Here is a 21,287-nt window from a genome sequence, read left to right as displayed (position 1 = left end):
TTAACTAGGACATAGTTCTGAAGTTTTCATCTTTAGTTTTTAGAAGTGGGTTCTAAAAAATGGGTAGTACCAGATATCTTTTCATCTATTTATGCCTTTTATTTTAAGAAGCTGAAAATACCTGAAAATAAACCTGAAAATACAATCAGGAACTACTGACATTCAACGTTAAGTTTTAGTGTCACTTTCATCCCTGAACGGTGCTGTTTAGATTACAACCTCAAGGAAAACAGCAAAATTAATTACTGCCGATACAACTTATTTCTGTACTTTGCGAAATAAGTGTTTTGCATGTAAAGGGTTGGGAAGATCACAAAAGTTATTCATCTCCAAAGACAGAACAGGTCCATGCACAATTCATGCACAGTGAGTAATTCTGACTGCAGTCAGTTAAGCAAAACATACCATACTCCATGAAATTTTCAAATTATCAGCTTGTACCTGAGAGAATTCTGCTCAATACCTTGTTTAGAACAATTCAAGTCAGGCACTATAGATATGCTCCTCATTTCAAAGCCTGTCATTCCCCCAGCTGCCATTTCAAGGCAACTGGAGAAATCAGTTTGCCTCTGTCATAATTTCTGCTCCACCTGGTCTGACACTTTCACCATTTGATACAAGGATGCTTACCGTGATCAGAATAAAAAGTAATACATTAAAACCTGAAATAACCAAATTAGAAACAGGTCATCTTTTCCTTTCTTTTTACCCTTCTCCTACTGTGAATATGTCAAGGCAATAATTGACCACATCTGAATAATTGGAAATCCAGCTTTGCTTCAAGTTAAAGAGCCATGACACTTTTCTGAGCTTTAACTGATAACTGCTATCACAATATTTACAAAAATAGCAATAAAGCAGTACTAAAGTAGTTTGCTTCAAGGATTATAAACATTTTATAGCATGATCATTTGAGAGTGACTGGTTTACCAGAGGCCCATTTCCAACTTCACTAGCTTCACAATCCACATGTAATTGCAGACACCTCATCTCCAAACTTCAGAGTTTCCTAAGAGACCACCGCAGCCGACTTTTGTTCCTTGACAATGTTATTCACCACTTTATACAGTATCTTAGTCTTCACTTTGAACACTACTGAATATGTAATAGACCAGTTTGCCTTGAAGTAGACACCTCTAATAGCTTGGAATAGCTGTAGGCAAAGTAGAGTTAAGAGGAAAACAAGAGAGGGAAGAAAAAACCAATGGTTTTCAGCACCCAAGTTCATTTGGCTGCATTAAAACACAAGCTATCATACCACTGCCAAAAAGGAAGTTAATGACACATTTACTTTTAGATCACACAGAGAGATTCTCTCAGCAATCAGAACAAAGAATGTACAATGCTAAGCACCCCTATGTATCCACCAAAAGTATCAGATGCTGAAACTGTGGGCTCTCCTTGACTTTCAGGATGCTTACACTAAAGAGTGACAGTGCTGTCCAGATATCTCTGAGAAAAGTACAGCTGCAGGCTGGCTGGCTGTAGATTCAGACACCACTGCTTCAGGTTACTAATGAATCATGTTTGGAAAGCCATACAGAAGTAACTTTAGCTACCCCCAGGTGAATATGTAGGTTCTGGAGCACAAGACAACAGCTAACACACAGGGAGAAGTCACCTACCCGTCCAAACCTACACAACGCACCACTGTGACCAGGAGCTCAGGTGACAGTTGTCAGGTTGCAACAGCATGACCAACTGTGAACAAATGTGCTGATTCCCTCAGTGGCAACTCTGGTTGCCTTCAAGAAAAAAAAAAAAAACACCAGCAAAATGACCTGATTCACCATCAGAGCAGATTACAGAGCTCAGTGAAAGAACTTAATGTCAGCAAGTTGCCAGGCCACAAAGAAAACTTCTAGATGTATAAATAATGCTGCTGAATAAAAATATTTGGAGAAAAATAAACTGTCTTAGTGTCTGGCAAATAGAAGCAGCTCTCAGTGGTGTGTGTTTTTACTAGTGAAAGCTGATCCAGGCAAACTAAGGTAATGGGAACTAAAATTGGAGGGATGAATGCAGGAAAAAAAAAAAAAAAAAAAAATCAAAGCAAGCACAGATACTAGGAGATGATTAAGCATTTCCAAAAGGCAGAAACACTGTTTTACTGAGTGGGCTCCATGAATCTGCAGGCCAGTAGAACACAGTTTTGGCAACAAACTGGTTACCTGATTAATTTTATTATGCATCTCAAGGAATGAGAGATTTAAGTTTTTTGAGAGCTCTTCCAGGAAGTTACACTGCAAACATTCAGACAGCATTCATTGAATCTCACATCTTTGCCCATTTTGAGTAAGAGCATGGTTTTTTGGCCCTTGTTAAACACTACAGTGTCAGACAATTTCATTGGCAGAGTTATTCTTCAGCATTTTATTTGCGTGACTGAAGCAAATCTGACTAAAATAACGCTTCCTACAGTAAACACTTTGTATAAAAAATGTTTCAGAGACACCTGTTTGGAAAACAAAGATGATTCAACAACTCCTGTTTAGCAGGAATGGGTTAGGAAAGAGCTCTGTATCAGGAAGAATTTATAGCTATATGAGAACAGAAACAAGCACTTCAGTTCATTACAAGACATTTGCATATTTGCAGTATTCATAAGACCAGAACACACATTAGTTATTCTAGGGTTACACTACTTAATCAATACACAAAGCCAACATTAGAAACGAACCAAAAGGTGCTTATTGCAACAGAACAAAACACTAGCATTGTTCCTGGTACAAACAAAATCAACCGGTAAAGAACATTATCAATAATGTTACTAACACTTTTACAACTGGCTAATATTTCTTCTGTCCTGAACAGCTGAATTCTGCAGTAACTTGAACCCTACGTTAGATCAAAATTGGAAAGAGTGAAGCATGTCAGAACTGTGAAGAGTTAATCAACAATTCTTTTACTTCATTAAAATCTGAAAATACTCCAGATTCTTTTCTACCACTGTACCTTTCTTACCGCAGGTTCCCCAAAGTTTATGGTGAAGTATTCCCTGACTGAGAATTCATAAGCAACTGCCTACCAGCAATGGAAGTGTATGATTGCTCTGTGCAAAGTGAGCAGTTACTGCTTTTAGAAGAGTTTGTCAGTCCTAGCCTCAATAAATTGCCCCGAAATGATTAAATAGAAGTAATAAAAACATTTCCTATAGCGTAAGTTCCTATAGAACAAATTAAATACTCAATACTCAAAGACTCAACAGTTTCATCAGGGTTTAGCTGCTGCACAGCACACTGACCATGATAAGTTCTTCAAAAACAGACAGAATTTTGCCTTCTCAGTTTTGAAGGGCCAGCTGTAAAGAAATCAGTGGCTGTGCATCTGTTTGCTGTATGGATCAATATGCCTTTGTATCTTGAGTACTGTGAAGACTAAAAATCAAGGCATGGAACATTCTTAGTTCCCTCATCTATCTTAATAGATGGCAATTCCTGATATTTACCACCCTCACCCCCCCCCAATATTAATTAATTAAAGTATTTACCATATGACGAATTACAACTCTCATGTAGTAAAAAAAAAAGTTCAAATGCCAGCAAGCTATCCACCCCCCAAATGCCACATTAGTATATGACATTTTGTTTTATGTTTTTATCCGTCCTTTTGAAAAAGCAAGATAAGGGAAATTTACAAACAAACAAACACCCTCCCCTTCCATACTAAACAAAAGATATAGATACCAATATTCTGGGGGGGGGGGGGGGGGGGAAGTGAAGTAAGAAATGAATGGCCCTGAAATATTCTAAAGCATTTTTTCTTTAAATACTTATTGGATGGTTTTCATTAGACAATTACATTGTGCTCACAAAGTAACATTAAGAAAATATGCAAAGATAATATTATGTTATACATTATTATTCCAAAGAGGCATGCAGCAATATCTACAGTCCATTGCTAAAAAAAGTAGGATCAACTACAGCAGTAAGTGTGAAAGACGTATGCTATCTACAGCTGTTGATAACCCTGTTATGCTTGGCAAAACTTGAATAGCATCTTATTTTTAAACATAGCACACTTCTATTTCACTCGTAAACAGACTACTTTCCACAGGAAAGAAAAAATTATTACATACAGGACAAAAGTAAGGACAAGCTATCTAAAGAAACAAAAGATAAAACAGGGCTTCAAAACAGGGAAGATGAAAGAGCCAAAAGAAGTTAAGTTTTGCTTTGCACTATAGAATCTTTATATTCAGAGGCACAACAGCAGATCACTTTTGGGACAAGCCATTAAAATAGAGTTACTTTCAAATCATGTGCTTGTCTGTTTTTGCAGCATTACGATCGTGGATTTCTCTCCTTGTTTAAATCGGATACTAAGGTTTATACAGGTAACAGGGTATAACCAACTGTCTTACATGCATATCGAAGTACCATCACCCCTAAAGCATTCCTGACATAGGTTAAAATACATGAGATTAGCAGAATAATCTGTATTAGAAACCCATCAGATACACTATTAGTTAAATCATGTCCTGTAGACAAAAGTCAGACTGTACTAGACTTGCAGAACACCTGTCACTACATCAAGTAACCTTTTTGAAGAGGTTAAATACACTGTGCCTTCTCTAGCCAGCCACCAGTGCTGGCCCCTTCTCCTATTTTTGTCAGGTACTACCAGCACCAGTAGATTCTGAGAGGCACTTTATCAATTAAATTACTTTAATGGTCACTTACAACCAATTTCTTTGACAAAGAATGCAGGTCTGCAGGCCTTCCTTTGACAGGCACAGCAGGGAGGGGACTTTACCTACACAAAGTATATTTACCACAACTTTTTGCTGGAAGTAATGATTTGGCAGCTTAGATTCTTCCTCTGCAAGACTCCTATAACCTGCTACCATTATCAACCACTGTTAACAAAAACATTAAGCAAGTGTTCACCAGCAAGACAATGAACCATGCCAATTTTCTTCTGTGAGGCTTGGCTGCACACAGATGGAGAACCATGGGTCCATAACAGATTCTTTTCCTTTCTCTTTTTCAACCTTTTGCTCCCAGATGCACCTAGAGCAACATTGCTGAGATGGACAGGGTTAGGGACAATCAAAAGTTTTGAATTGGCACATCTGCAGACAACATTTTAACCCCTGAAAAAGGTGGCAAAAATGTTACAGGCCTACTATACCAAGTGTACCGTACCAAGGCCTAATACCAAGGGTGACACTTGTATTCAGAATTCAACTCGTGCCAATAGCCAGCATATTTGCTTTAAGCAGCTGAAAAATAAATTTAAAAACAAAACAAAACAAAAAACCAACAACAAACCAAACCAAACCAAACAAACCATCTTAACATGAGCTGTCCCAGTGTCTAATCTACTTAATTCAGGTTTTAGTAAATATATATAGGAACGTGCACAACTAGCCTTTATTCTACTTACATATAAATATATATAAATATAATGTTAATTTTTAAAATTTAAATTAATTTTAATAATTTTGGAATAAGGTTTGCATTTCAGATTATGAAACACCTTACTTTATTTGTTTAAAAATAAAAAAGCACTTCAATGCAGCACTCCAGGTAACCTGGCATACTCCGGCTCTGCATATCTAGAAGAACTGCAGTTGTTAAAACTACAGGTTGTTTGGTGTTGTCGGACAAAGAACCCATGCTCACTGCAGAACGGTTGCAACCTCTCCTTACTGACACTTCCTCACAGATGTGCCAGTTGATTTTCTTGTTACAAAAGCGTCTATGGGAATTATATACACAAGAAGTCAGATGCCACCCAGTTACTGTTTACCCATGTCCTGAAAAAGGGCAAAGACTTCACTAGCTACAACGTTACTGGAAGCTGATTAGTTTTGGAAACTGAGCTAAGCTACATGTTTTCCACCTGCTGGTTCAAGGAAATATTATGCATAACCGTACTGTTGTAATGCATGCAAGAATGCTGAGGAGCCATTTGTGAAAAGCTGTGCTGCTTCATTGCTCAAGCTCATTTTTCAGCCTTTTGTTCCTCTTGCTTGATTTCTCTTTAAGGAAAAACAGGAAACCATACAAAAGAAATAATTCAGCTATGGAAAAAGTAGATCTGACTATTTTTAAGATTCAGCTGAAGCCAAAAAAAAAAGCTTAAAAGCGCTATGTTCTGTGGTATCACCTGTCCTTTACATGCAGCTAATAGAATCAATTTTGTTCAGATATAATGTATATTCAGTACCAGCATTTCTTTCAAGAAATACCAGGTATCAGGAAAATCTGACAGATGTCAAAAAAGCTTTGCTCATTTAATGCATTTCTACACAGTGTGATAAGCAGGTTTTCAGCACAAATGTACACTGCGTATACACATAAATAGCATTACTAGTTTTTATACAGTTATTAGGCAGGGGCAGTCTCATGGGAATTATGTATCTCCCATGGACTTTCTCAATTCCTCCTCATGCTTTATAATACATCTCAGTCATTACTCCATTTTTTGAGACACATTTTAAGCTACAAAAATCATTCTACTACATTAACTTGATGACCACTGTATATCAATCTTTGTTTCCTAGACTCCTCATTGGATGCTCCTTCCCCCAAAACGGGAGATGAAATACATTAAGTGGCATTTTTTATGGACTTAAATATTTAATTCTTTTTCTTCGTTTTCTGAAATTCCCCCAATTAGTCCCATTGGCCAAGCTACAAAACTAATTTTACATCTCTCTCTCTCTCGACTTTTTAAAATATATGTATTTATCTTTTTAAATTACAGCCACTGTAGTTACTTCTTGTTACTTTTGCAATCAGTGTTTTTAAATGCATCTTTTTATTTCTGAAACATGACTGAAAAAGCTTAAAACACCCCTGTGCTACGTATTTATTTAAAAACTGATTTAGACATCATGATGCAGCTTACTGGATTCTCAGTGTGTATACAACAGAGGTTAACAAATCCACAATGCGATTTCATTTATCTTTTCAATAAAATTTCTTGAATCAAATGGTCTGTTAAGAATAGGCAAACCAGGCAAGTAGAGCAAAAGGCAGATTACGCATTGGAACAAATGTAGATGGAAGCTTTTTCAAATATGGCAAATGGAAAGACAACAGCTTGAAAAATATTCACGTTTCAAAATAAACTTTTATATGCAAAAATCTATATGCATATATCTATATAAACATATATAAGCGTGTCAATAAGCAAACTACACTTAGGAGGAATGTTACTTCCAAAGACATTATGGCATTTTAGACTGTTCATTAACACAGTAATAGTATTCCCAGTACAAGAGTTAATTTTATTATTTCAAAATGCAAGGTCACATCAGTAACATTTAAATATATATTTGAAATTCTAAATAAACCCTTTTATAAAAAAAACATCTCTAAACCATTTCTATTGGTAAGAAGCAGTGAAATTGGTTACTTTAAAATTCTTAAATACACTGGATTTTTTTGTGTGAGAGAGATGCCTTCTCTGAAACAGTACCTATGTGGGAGAAGGAAAAAGAAGTTTTTAGCAAATCCGTTTACTGAGAAGTGGGATTAGGGTGCAGTTTTTGTCGAAAAGTTCACTTGCTTTTTAGTAAGTTCAGCTTAGAACTTCAGTAAGTTCAGATGTGAGTAAGGACACTCATCTGCTCTTCTGGAAAAGAGTCAGCTGTTACTGAAGAGCTACCGGTTATTTCAGGTATTCTCTTAAAGGAAAATATCAAAAGAACCTTAGCTTAGAAATATCCATATCCTTGACAAATTCCCTTGAGAAGGGGAGCTGAACTGCAAGTCTGGGGAGTTTTGCACTGTAATCATCTCTTTGCATTCACTCTTCAATATATAAATGGAAAATAGTACTGCACACTTGTGCCAGTCAGGGAAAATTTTTTAGCAGTAGCACTGAGAATCCCGAACAGGATCTCTTTTGGGATGTGACCACACTCAATACACATATCTGCTACTCTATGCTGATATGGATCACCTAAACTGCAAGTATGTCTCTTTCAATTGTCTGTTCTCTTGAAAGCGTTTTGAGGTGTAATCCATTATTTATTTGGAAAAAAAAAAAAAAAAAAGAAAATCAAGAATTGGGCAATGAATTACTTGTTAGGTACTGGAATTCTTTCTGGGGAAAGGAAACGATGGAAAGCCATGTCATTCATTCTTGTAACCAGTCTGTCACAATCAATATCTGAAATTTTCTGTCACTATCCAGAGATGAAGTTTTGCTTGATTACTGCAACCAAGAGTGATTTACTGGCTTTTCTGGAAGCAATATAATTCCAAAACCAGGAAACTAAAGTTCTACTTCCCAACAATATTTATATTTGCAACGCGCATGGAAGGTCTGACTGCAGCATATACAGACAAACACAGGAATTTCAATCTGGCTTGTGAAGGATGCTGCAACAATACCCCAAGCTGCATAAACTTCCATCCCTATTTAGGTTAAGTTTCAGGAAACTACATAGCCTACACCAAATCCCATTCCTACTTTTTCCCCAAAGCTGTTTACAGCTATTGCAGTGAAGACTTAAGTCTAAGGTGACGTTGCTGAAAATGGATTTTGACAGTTTTTCTTCCACTAAGAAAAGAGACTGTCTGGACTTGTTGGAGGTGTCCATACAGGTGCTGGAAACACAGACTCCCCCATCTATTAGGTAGCATGTATCACATCACACTGGATTGGGATGTGCTTATGATAAAATGATGCTTAGGCTGCATAAAAATGAGTGACACTCCTGGAAGTAAAATTATCACTTCCTAAGCTAGGACAAGCACTATACTGGCAGAAAGAGAGAGTGGCTCAGTGAAAAAGCTGGAACAAGGGGAAAAGAAAAAAGAAAAAACAGAAACCAAGTGGGAAAATAGCCTATTCTCCTCTGTGGATGAAGTTAAGCAATTAGGAACTTAAATGGAAAATATGCAATGTAAATGGGAAAGTGACTCTTCAACAGAGAACATAGCTCTGCTGCCAAAACCTGCAGACGGAGAGAAAAGCTTCAGGACAGAGCTATGATGCATGAACAAATCAATACTTGAAGGATTTTCCTATATAATAAATTCAAATCCCTCATTTAAGCTTTAAAAATTGTAGTTATTTTATTGAAATTAGAAAGGATTTATGTGAAACACATTCTTTCGTAGCTATTTTAAACAGCATTTTCTGTTTATTAGTAGGGAAAAAAGCAAATGTGTGGCTTTGATCAATAGTGGTTTTATATTTGGTTCAGTTTTATATTTCATTACTGAAATTTCATTACTAAAGTCTTTTGGCCCAAGATTCCTCTTTAACCTTGCCAACTCAAAAATTCTAAGTCTTATAAAACTGATTTCTAGAGACTCTACCCAAAAAGATATTTTTATTATAACTACTCATCAACAGACTGACTAGTAATACTTCTGTTCACTGCAGAAGATAATGCCAACTAACTGATTAACAGTTACTTCTGCATGATAAATCCTCTTTTTCCTCTTTGTGATAAATTCCAGTAATCCAACGTATGGCTATGAGCAATTACCTTGTAATTTCCTTTGGAAACAATAGTCCAAACAGCCAAATAGTGAGGGAACAATTTGAGCAATTTTATTGTGTTCCTAAAACCTAATAATAAGCCACCATTAATATCCAGGTTACTCTTAGATTTGGCCTAAGAGTGCAGTATCATGATGACCTACTCAAAACAGAGCTTCTGAAAGCCCTCAAACTGACATTACCCTAGTATTATCTATTGTGGTTGACTATGCAAACAATGAAAATGGGTGCAAATGGACAAGAGAATTACAAGGCAGAAGAAAGATGGAAAGCAGTCTGCCTCTGCCACCTAATTATTTCCTAGTAGTTTTCTAGAAAGAAGCAGAGGGTTTGAATTTCTAACACAACTATCAAAAATTGTTCTTTGAAAGAAGTGCAGGAATGCCAACACTCTCAATTGATATGCTACAGAAAGATACATGCTTCTACTCTCCGAAATAAGAGATTCTGATGAACAAACCCAATGGATTAGGTCATTTTATGATCAAGGAGGCGCAGGTAGTGTGTCGACTTCCAGTTCTCTGGAAGATAGCTAGCAGAATAATTAGCTCCCTCAGTTATTTCACTCTGAGTTTTTTGTTTTGACTCTTCATTGACTATGCCCAGTGAATAACATGCATACATATATTTGTTTGAATTTTGTGCCACTATCTGTAAATTTAGCTTTATTTTAAAAAACATATCCTTATAATAAAATCTTTTAACTCCCATACTAAACTTGGGCCTAAAAGAGAGAGAAAAACATCCTAGCATTCTAAGCTTTTAAGGAGTTCACATGAAATACTCAACTAACACAAAGATGATGAAGAACAACCATTATTTAGCCTAGTTTTCTCCCACCTATGCATTTGTTTTCTCGATTAAGGGTGTCCCAGCTAGAAACCTTGAATCACATAGACCAGTTCACTAACTATTCGTCTCGGTTCCATGCCAGTTAAATTAATAAAAAAAAAAAAAAAATCAAACAACAAAACCCAGCAGACCAGGTGCAAAGTAAGTCTTAAAGTAAGCTCAATTGCCTGTGAATTGTTTCTGAATTTGGAAGATGTCTACTCACACCAAAATACACATTAAATAAGTAAATATCACAACAGATATCCAAATACTCTTGAAAGGTAAGCATTCTAATTCATGGACCACTAGTACAGAGTTAAACTTGCAAGCTCATTTTCCTTCTTGTAACTGGCTGACTGACCTCTGAATTAGGCATCATATTTCTCTACCAGTTCTTTAATGACAGAGACATATAATGAGACGTATATATAAGATAGCTGAAAAAGACTAACAGTGTTTAAAATTCAAATTTCTCCCCATTTAGAAAAGCTTCTATCTCTCCAGTCAACTTCATAACATACTGTCAGATTCACACTCTACAGGTAAGTTTTCAGCTGGCTTTATGGTAAAGAGAAACTTATTTCCTGCTTACCTCGTTATTGAAGGAATTCTCTTCAATTTTCTCAGTTTCTGCCTCTGCCAGAGGGTTTTTCAGGGTCTGCAAGAACAGTGCAGCTTTCCTCTTGCGCTCTGCTTGTAGCTGCTTTTCTTTTGACTCTTTGGAGGCCTGTGCAAGCTTCTCTCTTGCTGCAGCTGCTAATCTATCCTCTAGTTTCTGCTTTGCTAAGAAAGACAATTAAGCATAAAGTTTAGAGTGAGTCACATTTGGGGAACTTGGCTATTCTTGAAACAAATACACACACCCCAACACAAACAACCAAACAGCCCCTCCAACCTTTCTAATACATCCATTCAAAGACATAATAAGGATGTATCAGCTTGAAATTATGAAATTCCAAGCATTTTAACTCATAGATATATCATTTGCTTAATGAAAAGCAGTACAGGTAAAGTAAAAATTTTTAAGCTTAAAGAAAATGACATGAAAATACAATCCTGAAAATTCAGGATACTTGTCCTTTTTTATTTACAAAAGCTATCTAAAAAAGTAGCACTGAAAATTCAGATGCTTTTTCTTGTACTTGTTAAAGGGATGCAAACTCTCCATTTTCCTCTTTCCATAGAGCTGATCTTTACATTTTCCAGCCCTGTTTACATACATCTTCAAATGGTTATACAAAGGGCTGCTCCAGAAATTTTCAGAAACTGTTTCACCATTGTTACAACCAACAGGTATTGTATGTGATTACAGAAAGAGAATAAGCCAATTTATTTAACTGGGCACCTAACGGATATTTTGTCTAACCTTTTTCATCTTACACTTCCACTTTTGTGTTCTGTGCATGTACAAACGACTGGTTTTTTTGTTCAGTTGCACAGTTTTTCCAACACACAACTTTTTCCAAACATGTTTTGCACTTCATTTTTATTATCAGACAAAATATTTCATATTTGCTTTAGATATGTATCACCATAGCATACCTTGTGCTACTAAAGTTTACAAAGGAACTGCTACTTAGGAGCAAAAAAACTATTTTTAAAAATGAAAAACTAAATCCCTGTGGCATACTCATATTTGTAAGAGAAATATTAAGTTTTTAAGCTGGTAAACACTGACAGCATCTCCACTTTATTAACACCCTCTGCTGTGAAACAGCCTTAGGGACGAATGGGGAAAATTTGATCCCTTTAAAGGATCATTTCATTCAAATTCACACAGCATACCCTTCTACCCTTACATACATAAACACAGTAACAGGAAAAACCCATACAAAGACTTAATGGCATTGCATTATAAGAGTAACAAAACATCAACAAGGCAATATTAGTCTATATGGGAGTGCTATATAACTGAAAAATAGCTTGAAGCATTTAATTGTTCTCTGAAGAAAATGAGAAATGGACATGCCTTTTTCTGGGCTCTGTTAATGCAACCTGGAAACTAGAAGTTTAGTGTTTTACTCAGAGGTTGTAATGGAAAAACAAAATAAAATTCAGAAAGATGATGCATTAGGGCAAAGTACTCAACTCCAGTGTGCTACAAGTTTGATTTTAGCTGAGCAACCAATGAAGATTTCACTCTTAACAATAAGCAGGAAACTGGGGGAAAAGAAAAGAATTCTGATTCCTGTTAACATGACATAGTGAAGATTCAAAATACCTAAAATGCCATACTTATTCATATGACAGTTTTGTAGTTTGCCTGAAGGACTCGATCTTCCATTTTGTTTTCAGTGTAACATGGGATACCTTGTTTAGCTTCCAACTCCTCCTGTGTAAGTTGAGGTTTTTTCTCTTCAGCAGTAGTACAAGAAGTGGTAACAGCTGGAGTATGGTTTGAAGCACTATTAGCATTCTCTTGGCCTTCCTTGCCCTCTTCTTCTTCCTCATCACTGTCATCATCTAATTTAACACGGTTTTTCTCCAAAGGAAGAAGGTCATTTTCTTTGGCCTTGATTGCAAAGCTTATTGGAGCAAATGATGCTGTGAATAATGGGTAAGATTTTATACATCATTAGACTACAGTAGAAAGCAGGTTGAATTTCTCGACTTTATGCGTTACTCATGCAGACTACACCACAAAAAAAAAAAACTTGTATCACCCTTACGTTATGCTAATTATTTTGGTGAAAAGGACAACACAATCTTCCCCGCTCCCCCCCCCCCCCCCCCCATTTTTTTTTTAAATGTCAGCAACTTCATTTGCTCTGTAAAGATCTATCTCAAAGTCTTTTTCTAATAATTCAGTAGCAGCCGGGAAAAAGAAAGGTACTCTAAACCACCTCAGGAGTTACATTTCCTGAGATGAGATAAATAATTTCATATTCTGTCCCAAATAAATTTTAGTTTCAGTACTTCTTCTTTTCCCAAATGAACAATCTACTCTTCCAGGCTTAAGATGAAAATGCTCTGTGCTCAAGCTCCTATCTGACACACCGCAGTATGATATGGTCCCTTATGTTTCCTTCACGCTAAATCGATGGTTTGCACAACAATAGCATTTGGCAGGCTCACGCAACAGTATTTAAAGACTTATTTCCATCTATATGAAAATTAATTACTTTGGGGAGTTAACAACATTTCATTACAGGAGATATAAACGCAAAAGCTAAGTACTTTTCCCCAAACGTCTTAGCTAGTCTTGCTGTAGCAAAACTGGTGGTCAACTATTCCTTTCAAGTGGCCCCTACTACTCCAACACAAAAGGACAGCACAACATACTCATGTCAGCACACTCAAAGGAAAAAGAATGCCTGTAAAAAACATGGAATACCACAATAAAAAGGAAATTGTGGATCATTTCAAGCTAGATTGTATTAATGGATCTTCAAAAAATATTAAGCATAGCTAACATATAACTATATTCAAGTCTGAAGTAATCGTTTTGCCTCACAGAATTTTCCTTGGAACGTTTCTGAGAACAATTTTCTGAAAAAAATTACAGAATTAATCTCTAAACCATTGATCCAAAATGCAACTTCTAAGAATAAAGAATGGAATTTCTCACACATCTCAAGCAAAGCAACCTACTACCATATGGTCTGCTGCAATATTTATCTTTCTCAGGATGCCTTTTGCATATATATCCTACAAGATTTCAATCAGGGAAATTTAAATACAATAATTAAATTACATACCAAGTTTTATAAAATATAAGCTTTGCATCTTGTAATTCTGGGGTAAGGAAATAGGCTCAGAAATAAAGAACTCAAGAATTCCAAGAGAAGAGATATTATAATAGTGATTTTCCAACTTTTTCATATGACAAAACAAATCCTAAAATGGGATTTTACTCCCTCAGAGGCAGAAGAAAAATCTAGTATGGATGTCATGTCTGTCTTGCAGCCAAGTACTGTATTTAGGTCACAAGAAAGTGGGATTTGTACCATATTAGAGGAAATGAAAATAAGTTTATAGGAATAGGATTGTCATGAAATGACTCGCTGGTTACATTCCATCATCTAAATTTGAGCAGATTATTATTATTAAAACACAGGCTCCAGTTTGCCATTTATGAATAAGACAACAACAAGAAACGAAATAATTTTCTGTTGTATATTACATTCTCTTAATAGGGCACCTTTGAAGACAGGGAAGATTGCTCCTTCCCTGGGGAAGCTAGTCAACCTGCCCAGAGAAGAAACTGCAGAGTACGGACAGCCAGACAACCATGGCAAAGAGCTTGGAGCTTGCAGCCCATGGAGAGAAAGAAATTGCAGTGAGGAGCAGGAAGAGAGAAGAATTCCAAGGGATCACAGGGAGTAAGTAGATAAACTTATCAGCAATTGAGAAAGCCACTGAAGTGGCAGGAAGGCAGTACCCATCCATGGGAACACAGGTCAAGCGTGTTTTTCCTGTTTTGGTTTTTTTTCAGTGGCTTTCAGTTCTAGTAAAAGATTTAAGTTTCTAGTTTTTACTGAAAAGAAGAAATTTTAAGGTATTTTTTCCTGATAGGCCAGGAAGTAGTTCCCAGGTATAAATAATCACTTCTCCAACTCAGGACACTAATAGCGTGTTAGCTGACTTTGTTTCACTGGCTTCCAAGAGATCCTCCCATTTTGTCCCTCTGCTGCTACAACTGCAAGAGGAAAAACATTCCACTTAGACATCGAAAGGGTCTTTTTTTCCAGCATGACTAACATCCAACACAGGAAGACTGAGCAACTAAGTAATAAGCCTAGTGTACTTCCTCCATATGTATGGTTTCAAATAAGACTACTGCTTTTATTCAGAAGGAATAACTTCTTTCTTGCACAGAGCTTGTAACTGTCAAGTTTAAAATGACAAAAATAAGATTCTACTGGGGTCACTGATGAAAGCCTTCAACTTCGCACAAAACTGAAATAAAACAATTTATTCTGTCAGACCATAAATACCTGATAGTCTGATAAGAAAGAAATATGAAAGCAATCAAATTACTTATTTCAGTCCTTTTTTGATGCTTCCAGTGAAAATATTTTCTGCATGATGAAACTCTTTTCTCTACTTTCCCCCCGCCTCTCCCCCCACCTTTTTTTTTCCTGAAGTATATGCTAACAAATATTTTCACACCCAACAAATCATGCTAACATACCTTTCACCAATTTACCATCACTGACAGTTTTAGAAGGAGGAACATCCTTTTTAGTTCCTGGAACTCCCTTAGCACTTGGCTCAGATGCATCTTCAGGTGCATGTTCATCTGCAAATTGAGTCTCACTCGGTGTATCACTGGCAGTATCTGCTGGAACATCTTCAGATGAAGATACTCCCTTTTCAAAAGAAATGTGCAAGCTTACTAACTGGGTAGTTCATGAAAGAATTAATGCAGTGTCTGTGGAGCTGCAATTTTGCCAGCCATTTCAAAAATCACATTATCAGCTAATCACATAACAGATAATTTTACATCAATAAGCACTCATGACCAAAAGTCTGCTTCTTATAAATAACGCACTGCTTCATGTAAACCCACAGGCTGCAAAAACTACAGACCTACAGTAAGAATGGGTTGTTACTTTACAGCGAAGAAAATGTTCTTCAGCTGGTACACCTTTGCCAACTGTTTTAAAAATTATGTTTTTAAAATTAGACCCTAAAAGCATATACTTTTTTCCAAAGTATACTCTTTTAGGTCTTGATCTCCAGGGTCCAGGACAAAGTCTGCTCAAGTTAATTCACAGCAGCAGAATGAAAGCTTACGACATTTTTTCCTAATGTGCAACTGCATGATACCTTCTTTACAAAATGAAGTTTTACAGGGATCAACACAGGTGAACATATTCGATTTGTTCCAACGTTTTGCTGAAGAACATTGGGCCTATTAATGTTTTTTGTGGCATTGAATTGATACAGTACAGATGTGCTTTTCAAAAGAGTAAAGAGTTACTGGTTCTACTATTACATGACTGAATCATTCAAGATGACCTCTAAACTCACAGTATAAAAATTTTAGGATGGATATTGTAGAACATGAAAAATATTTACATGGTGAGTCAGGCAACGACATTAAGTAATTTAACATTTAAATGAGCCTCTCAATAAATAGTTTGGTTGCTTTCCACTGGCTGCCGTTGAGTATACTTAATGTTGAAATACTAGGTATTGAAGAGATCCTTTCATTGCTCCCTGCAGTCATTCCCTGACCAACAGAACTAATTTCTGAAAACCCTCAAAGGGGAAAAACACAAGGAAATCAAGGACTTCATCCTGTACTTACTGAAGCCAGTAGTACAATTTCTTATTAACTTTAATGGCCAAAAGGAGAACAATCAATTGCATTAGTTGCCTATACGTACACTACTAAAGCATAAAGATAATATTGAAATCATTATTCTAAAAATTTAAAGAGAATAGCATTATCTACAAAACCATGCAGTAGGAAAATATGCATTGCTACACATGACCTCAAGGGACTTAAACCAGTTTCTGCTTGCTTCTTAGCTGTACTCATTTGAACACTTAAAATGAATCCTTTATTATCACACTTCAGTTAGTGTACAATTTCCCCCCAAAATAAATGTTAACAAGTCCTTATTAATTATGTAAGTATTATGAATTCAACTCACTGGTTTGCAAATAAATTCTAGAATAACAGTCAGCACTGTGGTACAGGACAATTTTGCATGTAATTTATCAACTGAATAAGACCATATTTACCACAGCTTGTCTTTAAAAACAGTGTTTTCAAAACATTTTTCACTATTAAAACAAAATATTAGACACAAGTGTTTCAAACAGCAACTAGTATTGAATTTCTTCATTTTCCACAAAGCGATTTTGAGGAGTTTACCCACAGGCCTACCTTCTTCAGTTTAAGGCTCCTCAATCTAAGCCTTGAGATGACAAATGACATAGGGCCTAAAAAAAAAATAGCTCTTTCCCATGAAAAGTTAACATCAGATAATGTATTTCTGATACTATTTGCAAATTTTGTTTCAGTAAGAGAACAATCTAATGAGATTAGCTAACATGAGAATAGTTAAAAACAAGGATGCCAAGTCTGGGTATCATCTTCTAATAACATGGACTAGAAGAAACAAAGCACGTAGGAAACTGATGCGAGATTTTGAAGCTTCAATATTGTTTCAGTCAGTCATGACAGGACTCTTCTTTAACAAAACCTCCCTCAGAAAAAAGCATGTCAGAATAGTAGTCTAGCTACTGTGCTACTGTTCCACAAAGAACCATGAGGCATACGAGAAGGTATGGTTGTTAAAAAGCTATACCTAACCTATCTGACAACACTAATCCCAATCCAACAAAGCTCTAAACCTCCACAAAGCATATATTCCCTTGTACAGAAAGCCAAAAGATTTTCAGGTTGCCTTTTTATATTACAACCACACTGAGTGGCTGCTTATACTAAAGAGCAAGAACTAAATATTACACCACCTCACATATCCTTATTTAAATGCTATACAAAACTAAAAAGCAACAACAAAAGAAAAAGCATTCACATCCTTTGCTGAACAATTTCTCCATAAGTCAGCACTCCATTTGTAAAACGTCTCACGGTAACATAACAGATAAGCAAGTCCTTTTCTCACTTACATTGCATTTTTAATATATGTATATACAAACACACATGTACCTGACAGGTGTCACTGCTCTCTTTTTGAAGGAAGAACTGTTTTTTAAATTCATAATAAGCATTATACTGGTGCCATGGTTGCAGGAACTCAAATCTGTTAAAAGAAAACGGAATATGTGAAAATGTACATGAACATAGTAAATACCAACAATCCTTTCCCATCTAATTTTCTCTAGCAAATGGAATGACATTTGATGTTTGGAAGCACTGTAACTTATGCCTAAACTTCCAGAGGATACACATTCAGAGCATGCTTTCTAGAGATGTTTTTGTTAGGTTGGTTGTTTTGAGGATTTGGACAATAATGCTTTGGCATTACCTTTAAGTAGGTCCCTGAATTTCAATTAAAAAAACCCAAACAAACATGTTAGTAGTACTCTTCTTGAGATCCGCATGTCCTGGCAATATATTTAAAGATGAAAACCTCAACTTTTAAAATAGAAGTTAAAATAACATTTTCTCTTACCTGAGATCATTCTTGGCACGAACACTGGTTTCAAATTTTATCCCATTCCTAGCAACATACTCAGCTAGCTTATCAATAACAGGCTGGATATCTGGGGGTGGAGGTATAATGGCAACCACTGGAGCAATTGTGCTGAAAACATCAAAAAGTACATCGTTTTTATAAATAGAACATAAATATCTTTCAGACTCTTGCTTTAACAAAAAAAAACATTATAGAGGTTTGTTCTCTGGGCTCATTATGCACTTAAAGTAACTTGACTTTTCATCATGCAAAAACTTCATAGTAGCTGAGTAACAATAACCACATACAATATTAAAGACCAAAGTGCAGGTAATCAAAGCTGTATAAACACTGGCGAATGTTACTGAGGAATCACCAATAAGAGAACCCTTACTAAATACTTCATATTGAAGTGCAGGAAAGAGACAACCAACAAGCAAATCTATACGTGGTACCTTGTAGATGTTGTGGTAGAAGTCAACCCACTGCTGCTATCGGTTGTGTCTGGCGGAGGTGGAGGCGTAGTACCAGGGGGTGGAGGTACTGTTGCTACCCCTGTAGTGCTTGATACAGTCACCCCTGCAGGCAACGCATTGTAGTAGGTGGCAACATCTATTCCTGGAGGTGGAGGCGCGAGGCAATAGGTTCCATCAGGTAGCATATAGTAACTATAATACATGGCTGCCACGGTTGCTATAAAAAGACATATTTAAGAACAATGTTCTAATTAGATGAAAAATGCCCTATTAAAAAACCCCAAACATTATTGCATCAGTACAAACACACTGAGAATCCAGATTCGCACAACACGCTAAGAAATGTTATCTAATTTATTGTGTAAAAAGAAAAAAAAGAATGCTCGTAGTAACACACTTAGGATGAATAAGAAATATGTAGATTAAGGGACAGAATCAGAATGTACTGATTCTGGGAAGAATCAGACAATTACTTGGGAAGACAAACGCCATCACTCCAAATGTCCCCCCTTCCTTCTTCTTCCCCAGCTTTATATACTGAGCATGACACCATACGGTGTGGGATAGCCCTTTGGTCAGTTGGGGTCAGCTGTGCCAGCTGTGCCTCCTCCCAGCTTCTTCTGCACCCGGCAGAGCATGGGAAGCCAAGAAGTCCTTGATTTAGTATAAGTACTGCTCAGCAACAACTAAAACATGCCTGTGTTATCAACACGGTTTTCAGCACAAATCCAAAACATAGCCCCACACTAGCTACTATAAAGAAAATTAACTCTATCCCAGCCAAAAGTAGGACAGTACTGAAGGTCAGCTGGAAGCCAAACAGGTATGAATAAAGAAGTGAACCAGAGAAGGCCTATTAAAAAATGACCTAATACGAAATCATTCTTCCTAACCTGATTCACCTCTGGCAGTTTAACTCAGTTAAAACTGCCATTATGTATGCATAAAGAAAGGAATGCACATATATTCAAAACTAACATCGAGAAATTAAACCACTAGTATCACTAATATATATATAAAAAACCACTATATCATTATACACAGACACACACCTACTTACTGAAACCTCAAAAAGCGGACAGATTTTGCAATTTAACACCAATACAATGAACAACCAATTTGAGCAAGTTTTCCACACCAGAGGCTCCTCTGATTCTAAATATTTATTTCCTGAGAGTGCAAAGGCTTATGGCTTGCTTGCTTTAAGGACAATATTTTATAATGCTTTAATTAGCTTAACACTTTTAAACAGCAGTTACTTCTTGTAAATCTAAAGATTTTCTGCAGAAAGATGTATAAACAAAGTATTCAGGTAAAATGCTTCAAAAGGATTTACAGTAAGAGTTTACATTTCTGGAGGCAAATTTTAATCAATGCATTAAATTATAATGAATTATCCTCTTAAAAGTTTCATAAACATCCCTGTATGGCAGTATTTACTTTCTTCAAACAATAAGTTATCTATAAGGAGAGCAGAATAAAGATCTGTTAAGTTTTAAATGCAGGGAGAGGAGCTGCAAACTTAACCCGTATTGCTCATAAATTATAATCTCCCAGTTTGCATCACACACAGTCAGATTCAAAGCTGACATGAAAGTAATCAGAAAACTGACGAGCATTATTCTACGGAGACACTTATTCTGATTTTAGTCTTTCTTGAAATAACCAGCAATTTTCAACTTCTCCACAGAAATCTTATTTCAGTTTTATTAAGATTCTCTTAAGGTACAGTTTTAAATAAAAATTACTTCCATGCCTATTCCTCTCCATATATTACACTCTGACAACACCTGTAATCCTTTGTGGGTTCTGGACCTATAATGCATCAAAATCAACTCAGATCATTATGATGATACTTATCTGCATCAGCTTTACTACAAAACCAAGTCCACCACCACCACCACCTTGAAGTAGCACTACTCATTACCTACAAAATTTATAATATCATGAAACCCTACTGTAGTGAAGGCTGCAATATAAATTTCCTTATATCTCAGCAGTGTCAAATGGTAAGTCCCATAAATGAAAGGGTAAGTTTAACTTCTATATTTAAGGAATCAAGGACTTTCAGAATTCTGAAATTTGAAAAGAATTAGAGGCACATAAACCAAATTAAGCTTGACTTCACCTTTTGAGTATCAGAATTTACAAAATTTGCAGGAGCTTTATACAAGGCCTGCATTAAGCAGCTTCAAAGATAATGGAAACCAGACACATCCAGAGAGGTTAAGATAATGTTGCTAAAAATTTCATAGCAAAGTTGATTCTTAAAAGTGATTATAGACAGGACAGTGTTTACATTTATCTGAAATGGTTCAAGAAAAATCTAAGATTAAAGATTTAATAATAATTTGGAGATAGGAAAAAGTCTTGGTATTTCAATATCGTGCAAGGAAAAAGCAGTCGA

General features: G+C 36.1%; 1 protein-coding gene across 3 annotated transcripts in view; it reads right to left on the bottom strand.

Moving 5' to 3' along the window:
• SFSWAP (splicing factor SWAP) overlaps nt 1-21,287 on the bottom strand; it is a 51,084-nt gene that overhangs the window by 16,011 nt on the left and 13,786 nt on the right. For all 3 annotated transcript variants that reach the window (XM_072879995.1, XM_072879996.1, XM_072879997.1), the window contains exons 8-13: nt 18,860-19,097; nt 18,402-18,533; nt 17,936-18,029; nt 15,440-15,617; nt 12,616-12,849; nt 10,898-11,088 (exon numbers count right to left, since the gene is read on the bottom strand). In XM_072879995.1, the coding sequence (XP_072736096.1) occupies nt 10,898-11,088; nt 12,616-12,849; nt 15,440-15,617; nt 17,936-18,029; nt 18,402-18,533; nt 18,860-19,097 (1,067 nt within the window). The remainder of the gene's footprint in view (nt 1-10,897; nt 11,089-12,615; nt 12,850-15,439; nt 15,618-17,935; nt 18,030-18,401; nt 18,534-18,859; nt 19,098-21,287) is intronic.

Source organism: Ciconia boyciana, chromosome 15 (assembly GCF_034638445.1).
Source record: "Ciconia boyciana chromosome 15, ASM3463844v1, whole genome shotgun sequence".
NCBI lineage: Eukaryota > Metazoa > Chordata > Aves > Ciconiiformes > Ciconiidae > Ciconia > Ciconia boyciana.
The sequence above is the reverse complement of the archived record's forward strand: the minus strand, read 5'-3'. Positions and strand labels throughout refer to the sequence as shown.